General features: G+C 38.5%; 1 protein-coding gene across 2 annotated transcripts; it reads right to left on the bottom strand.

Moving 5' to 3' along the window:
- LOC109842722 (nucleolar protein 56-like) lies at positions 2,240 to 6,672 on the bottom strand. 2 transcript variants are annotated; one of them, XM_020411585.1, is made up of 9 exons: positions 6,343 to 6,672; positions 6,030 to 6,193; positions 5,788 to 5,838; positions 5,532 to 5,689; positions 4,686 to 4,873; positions 4,316 to 4,568; positions 3,808 to 3,956; positions 3,556 to 3,711; positions 2,240 to 2,777 (listed from the first exon to the last, which is right to left on the bottom strand). In XM_020411585.1, exons 1-9 carry the CDS (start codon positions 6,545 to 6,547, stop codon positions 2,425 to 2,427), a joined length of 1,677 nt encoding a protein of 558 aa, XP_020267174.1. In that variant the 5' UTR covers positions 6,548 to 6,672; the 3' UTR covers positions 2,240 to 2,424. The 2 variants fall into 2 exon arrangements, with proteins under 2 accessions (XP_020267174.1, XP_020267175.1); XM_020411586.1 differs by lacking the exon at positions 5,788 to 5,838 and having other exon boundaries at positions 5,979 to 6,193.

The raw sequence follows: 6,774 nt of genomic DNA, 5'->3' as shown, positions 1-6,774 counted from the left end.
GAGACTTAACTCATTCTTAACCCGCCAAACACAAAAACTCTATACAATGTTAAAGTGAGTTAACCCTCCATAATTTGCCAAACATAAAAAATATAAAAGGGTTAAACTAACCTCTCTAGAGGGATGAAAATAAGGGGTTTACTAATACTAGAAGGATTAAGAGTTAACCCTTCTAATTATAAAGAAAATAGTCAAAATCATTGTTATTCCCAAACACTAAAACTGATCAAAATGACTAAAATAAAACTTATTTAACGGGTTAATAATTTAGTCCTTTAGATTATCGAATGGACTAAGTACATTAATCCTTCTATTTAACTCATCTTCCTTGAACTTTTGACAAACGAGTCCTTATCTGAGATTTTGGTGGGGACCACTTGTCAGAGGGAGGAGTGGGAGAGGTGGAGACACGGAAATGCTTTTTGGCTCGCGGCGGCCCCGCCGCGAGCCAACTCGCGTGAGGAGGTGGGGCAGCGAATGGCCCCACAAAGCTGTGGGGCCCACTCGCCTGCCCCCTCCTCTCACGCGAGTTGGCTCGCGGGCGGGGCCCCCGCGAGCCAATAGCAAAAACTGTGGAGACGTCAGGGGTATGTGGAGGAACTGATTGTGAATTTTGGAAGGTAGTTGCGTTTCCCGAGGTCTGATGAAAATCGTGGAGCCTATTGTTTGATTATTATTGGCGAGAGGGATAAGGATTCGGGAAAGCGATGGAGTTTTGTCCAATTTTGTGGACAAAGTGTACCTGTGTATAATAATAGACGGAGAGACTGATAAGAAATACTTGCCTTGCTTTGCCATTAAATAAGTCATAGTTTCCCCTATTTCTCACTTGTTATAGAGAGAGCTTATGTCAACTTAAAAGTGGATAGCAAACCTTTGTCCAACAAAAGTTTTATCCATCATTATATATATCATATATTATATATATATATATATATATATATATATATATATATATATATATATATATATATATAAGAGAGAGAGACTTATGTCAAGTTACTAAGTGGAGTTCCACTAAGTTTCTTAGTCATTGATGATCACTGTGATTGAGCTACATTGTGGATGATCCGCACTGTTAATTTGATCTACATATTCTAAAACCTCACCAACCAAATTTGGGTGAACCCGTCGTGATTTTGACCCTTCATCCACTGCGTATCAATTTAAGATGATGAAGGGTCAAACCACGACGGGTTCACCCTAAATTTGGTATGTTGGGGTTTAGAATATGTAGATCAAATTTAACGATCATTCACAATGTAGCTCATCAATGTATCATCAATGGATAGAAACTTAGTGGACGTCCACTTAAGTTGACATAAGTTTTTCTATTATCTATTATATTAATATATTATATATATATATATATATATAATTATATATATATATAAAGTCTCTTCATATCTCTCATGAATCCCTAGGCAAGATCAATGGGTAAGAAAGTAGGTGGATGGTCTACTTAAGTTGACATAAGAATTTCTCCACTTATATATCTTCACCTGTTTATGATAGCACTTCTATATCATAAAGTTTACAAAACTTTTATTTATATACTCTTTTTTGTTTTTGGCAGCGCTTATATACCCTAAAGTTTATAAAATTTGCACTTAAATGCCCTAAAGCTCTTAAAATTTGCACTTAAATATCCTCAAGTTTGCACAACTAAAGGTATCTAAGTGCAAGTTTTGAAAGCTTCGGAGCATTTAAGTGCAAGTTTTATAAATTTTAGGGTGTATAAGTGCTCTAAAACAAGTGAAGATATATAAATACAAGTATTAGAAACTTAAGGTACATGAGTGCTAAGCAAGAAAAACTTCAGGATATTTAAGTGCAATTTATTTTGATAAAGATTGTTAGGGACAATCCGTCCAATGCCTTATAGCAGAGAGAGGAGAAGACGAATGATTTTCGTATTGGTCTGTTGATAACTAAAATATATAAAAATTTACACGTCTTCTAAATTTAATGGAGAAAATCATGCGTATGATTTTAATGGAAGAATAACATGTGCCTCTCCAAAAGCGCTCGCTTTGGCAAAGATGGTAAACAAATTATTTATTTATTAAAAAAAAAGGTTACTTCATCCCCTTGTTGAAGTATCCTTTACGACTTTCCCTTGCATTAAGTTTTTTGTATCGGTCTTTGTTAGCGTAGAATAATATTTTCGTTGGCTTCGCTTAATAAAAAAATAAAATTTAACCAAAGCTTCATGTAAGCCTTTCATCTTAATCACATAAGAGCCTTAACAAGATACACAACTTATGGGGTACCCAAAATATGCGACATATAACATCCACCTCATGATACAACATTGCAAGTGTATTTCATCTCACCAAAATGGAGTGCATGATTTCTAGTAGGAGAGCAAATAAATACACATGGGATTTTAATACTATAGCCTTCAAGGATAACTGATTCAAACTACTCATCTACATTTTTCGCCTTTTTCTTCTTTTTCTTCTTCACTTCGGATGCCATTTCAGCATCACCATCCTCTGAGACTTCATGGTTCTTCTTTTTCTTCTTCTTTTTTGCAGTACTATTATCCCCTGCATCATCACTTGTCACGGTCCCTTGCTCCTGTTCGGATTTGTGTTTCTTCTTCTTCTTTTTCTTTTCAGTTGATGGCTCAGCAGAAGCATCGGTCTTAAAGTCATCAGTAGATTTATCCACCGCCATGCTTTCTGTATCTGTAGCCTCGCTCTTTGATTTCTTCTTCTTCTTCTTGCTTTTCTTTGCAGGGACATCGGTGCCTGCTTGCTCAACATCCATTTCTGAAATCAGGAAGAAAGAAAATGTTGGCATAGAACATAGCATTGGAAAGTTGACGCCTTAAACGAGTAAACGAAATAGGTAGTGATATATTTTGTTCTGAATTCTCAATATAAAACTTGATCTTGAAATAGTCGAAACTTCCATGCTATCCCAAATTGGATAATGCAGTGAGAATAAAAGTCAGCGTCCACAACTAGTTACTAGTCAGAGTAGAGAAAATGAGACAATTGTCATTCCACCTTCAGTTCAGCTGTGAATGAATGGGATGATCCATGAATTTTCATTATGGGTAGATTCATAAAACTACCATGATATTTGGAGGGTTTTGTACAAAAACCCCTCAACCATAAAATTGGTGAAAACTACCATGAACTTGAAACACCATGACTGGCGCAGGTAGTTTAAGTCGTGATGAGCTTTGCAGGTGATATGTTACGGACAATTTTGCCCCCATCTATATTACCCTCTTCCCCTCTCCTATTTTCAGGAGTAGACTAATGCCTCATATCCTTCCTGTTAGCGTGGTCAGTGTCCATTTCTAGTAATTCGTGGTAGCTATCTGGCACTTTGAAAGTTCATGGTAGTTTTCTCACATTACTAAATTAGGGGTACTGTGCAACACCCCACAATGTTCATGGCACTTTTTTGTTAAATTTACACATTAACAACTAATGCTACATTCTGGTTTATTTGATTTTCTTCCTTTCTTTAGTCTTCAAGGTAAGGTAACATTTAGTTTGAAAAGATCTAAATGGAGACACAATAGTTTTAACTTGCCCTTGCCATCTCCTTCTTGATCATTTTGCAGTACACTCTCAAGAGCAGCCTTCATAACATCAATGTTCTTTCGAGGAGCAATGCCCTTATCATAAAAATCCAATCGCTCCTCAACCTGCTCCCTGAGCTTTTCCCCAAAGGCAGTGGTACTCGTATCTGATTCAGGATTCAAATTATTAAATCAACAAATCCAGACCACATAGATGCTTCCTTAAGGAAAACAAGGTGTTATTTGTTGGGATAAAGACGCACCCGAAAAACAATCAATACGAGAGGCTATCGAACATTTGTTTGCAAGGTAACGAGCTAATCGCCCTTTATTTCGAGCTGATGCCCGTCCAATGAAAGAAGAGTGGAAGATCAGGCCATATTTCGGAGTATTTCCTCGAGTTTTTAGTGCCCTGTGAATAACTAAAGAATTAGAACCAAATATTAATAATAATATGTGCATAAAGAGGAAGAGTTCAGCATTTCGTGGGACGTTTTGTAATGTAATTGAGTTTTCTAGAAGCAAAAGAAATTACACGTACAAGACTTCCCACCCTAGCTTCTAACCCAGATGATGTTAGCATCAAACAGTGCATATGTATGTACAGTAAGTTATTTTTTCAGTAATAAAGCACTTGAAATAAAGGCTATTGGCTCAACCAAAACACAAGGCTTGAATTACAGGTACGGTGAGTCTGAAATATACAAGCTCGATTGGTCCTTCAAAACCATGACTTAAGTTTCATGATAAATTTAAGATGATGAAAGAAACCTGAAAAGGGCTTTCTCTGCGCCAAGTATCTGAAGAGTAGAAGCCGGGCATTTCGCCAAATTAGAGAGGCTTCCAGCATGTGAAATCAAACGTGCACCAACGATTTCACCAATTAAGGAGGTCAAATTTGGTGCAATGTCATTCATTTTTGTGACGAGATACTCGTAAAGCTTCCTCCTGTACTCGGATAGGTCCATAACTCTCTGAGCAAACTGTTGGACATTAATCAAATCTATTGGAGATAACTCTTGCCCTGAAAAAAGAAGAAAATAAAAGATAAAGATTAAAGAGAAGCAACCTATGTTTTGTCCACATGCAGGCTTTAGGAGAACTTCTTTGTAAATGTAAAGGGAAGTAATTTATGTTTTACCCATGGATGCTTTGGCCGCTTCGACAATTTCCTTTGCTTTGTCCTCATCACCAAGAATGTCAGACAACTGTGGAATATGATCTTCAGATAGATCTGACTTGTTCTGCACAAGCTTTGCAATTTTGGCATATAAATAATTGTCATTGACAATCTTCACAAGTTCTGGGAAATGCCATGAATACCACTCTCTGCAGTATGGTTTATTTGAAAAAGGTTCAAATCTTTTATGCACAGGACAAAAAAATATATTTATTTAACTCACATAATCAAAATGTGAAGCACACATAACACGTTTAGTCATGCTCAAATAGTTAATTCAAAACAAAATGAAGAGCTAATACACAAAACAAAAGGCAACATTCAAACTAGGGACCAAGATATTCTAAGAGTCGATGCCGGTGCTTACTTTGAAATGTACCAGATGGTAATGGTACACGACCAACTAACCTGCATTATGAGTGTACATGAAATTATTCATACACCGCAAGGAAAGTCCAAATTTAACTAAATGCAATAACAGCTAACCTAGAAAGAGGCCAACTTTAGCCTGATGTCACCCCAAATGGTACCAAATGGTGAACAAGAGCAGCATCAAATATTGGGTATGTGCACCGTCGAATGGCTGCTTATGAGGGATTATTCTGGGCTCATCAATATTCTCTACAAAAGTTACTAATATTCTCTACAAAATTTACTACAGTTCCACATCTACCAGTTAGCGGTGCAACAAAACAAGATACCTAGCAGGAGAAAGCTAACTAGCAACAACAAAAGGAACAGATCAATGAGGATAGTCAAATCCCAAGTAATAGCGTGCTTCGGATCTAAACTAAAATCAGAACATACCTGACCCTCATGGAGAACGAGTTAATATCCTTATCCAGTGTATCAAGCAGAAATATAGCTTGAATCACCATATTGTCCACTCGATTCACATTGAACTTCACCTTCGCCCGGCTGTAACTATGGCCCAACCCCAGCTGCGCCTTCTCCAAATCTGCCGGCTACGACAGACACAACACAACACAACACAAAAAAACAAGAATCAAACACAAGCCGTCTTCTCTTAAAGCATGATGAATTGAGTTTTGAAAACGCCAACCTTGAGGTCCTTAATAAATCGGTCGAAATGCAGCCTTACGCCTCTAAGCAACTCCAGCACGAATTCGTTGCACTGGCAAGGGAAATCTGCCGGCTACGACAGACACAACACAACACAACACAAAAAAACAAGAATCAAACACAAGCCGTCTTCTCTTAAAGCATGATGAATTGAGTTTTGAAAACGCCAACCTTGAGGTCCTTAATAAATCGGTCGAAATGCAGCCTTACGCCTCTAAGCAACTCCAGCACGAATTCGTTGCACTGGCAAGGGATCTTCAGCACCTCCTGAATCTGAGACCCCACTTTCGGCTCAGCCACTCCCAGGCTAAACTTGGCCTTCTTCCCTTCCTTCACCTTCGGCAGGTTCACTCTCAGAAAATTACCCAACTCCTCAGTCATAATCCCTAAAATCGACAAATACGTTTCCAAACTTCAGCGCACGAGGGACTTATTTGACAAACTTACGAGCTTTCGGTGCTTTTCTTTTCTTTTAACTGCCCGAGCTTTAGGGGGCTTATGATTTGAAAACAATTTGTTCTTTTAGGGGCTTTACCTTCGGAGACGGCGTTGCACTGATTGAGGGCGTCGAGGGCGGAAGAAAAAGGCTGGAAAGCTTCGAGCTTGACGGTCTTGCCGAAGCGAGTGAGATCGAGGACGGAGTTTTTGACGGCCTCCGTGTTCTGGCCGATCTCGTCGAGTCCGTACGCATGGAAGAGCGAGTAGCCTGAAGCTGACTCGTAAAGGAGGTACAGCGCCATGGATGGACTCTAGGGTTAGGGTTTTGGGAGGAGATTTCGATTTTAGGTTTTAGGGTTTTAGGCGGGTCGACGACGGTCGTCGTCCGCGGAACGGATGAGAGGGGAAGGGTAAAATTCGCGAATAATTGAACGCTGAACAAATTTTTAAAATAAACCCATTTATATTTTTAATTGCCTAAATAGACCCATTTCAGATTTATTTATCAAAACCGACTCATTTTTGTGGC

Source organism: Asparagus officinalis, chromosome 5, assembly GCF_001876935.1.
Source record: "Asparagus officinalis chromosome 5, Aspof.V1, whole genome shotgun sequence".
Taxonomy (NCBI): Eukaryota; Viridiplantae; Streptophyta; class Magnoliopsida; order Asparagales; family Asparagaceae; genus Asparagus; species Asparagus officinalis.
This window is presented reverse-complemented; position numbering and strand designations above follow the sequence as displayed.

Coding starts and splice junctions, on each gene's coding strand:
- LOC109842722 (XM_020411586.1), bottom strand. CDS start 6,547: ATGGCGCTGTACCTCCTTTACGAGTCAGCTTCAGGCTACTCGCTCTTC. Junction 5,690..5,978: donor GATTTATTAAGGACCTCAAG/GTTGGCGTTTTC, acceptor TGTCTGTCGTAG/CCGGCAGATTTGGAGAAGGC. Junction 4,874..5,531: donor TCGTTCTCCATGAGGGTCAG/GTATGTTCTGAT, acceptor ACCATACTGCAG/AGAGTGGTATTCATGGCATT.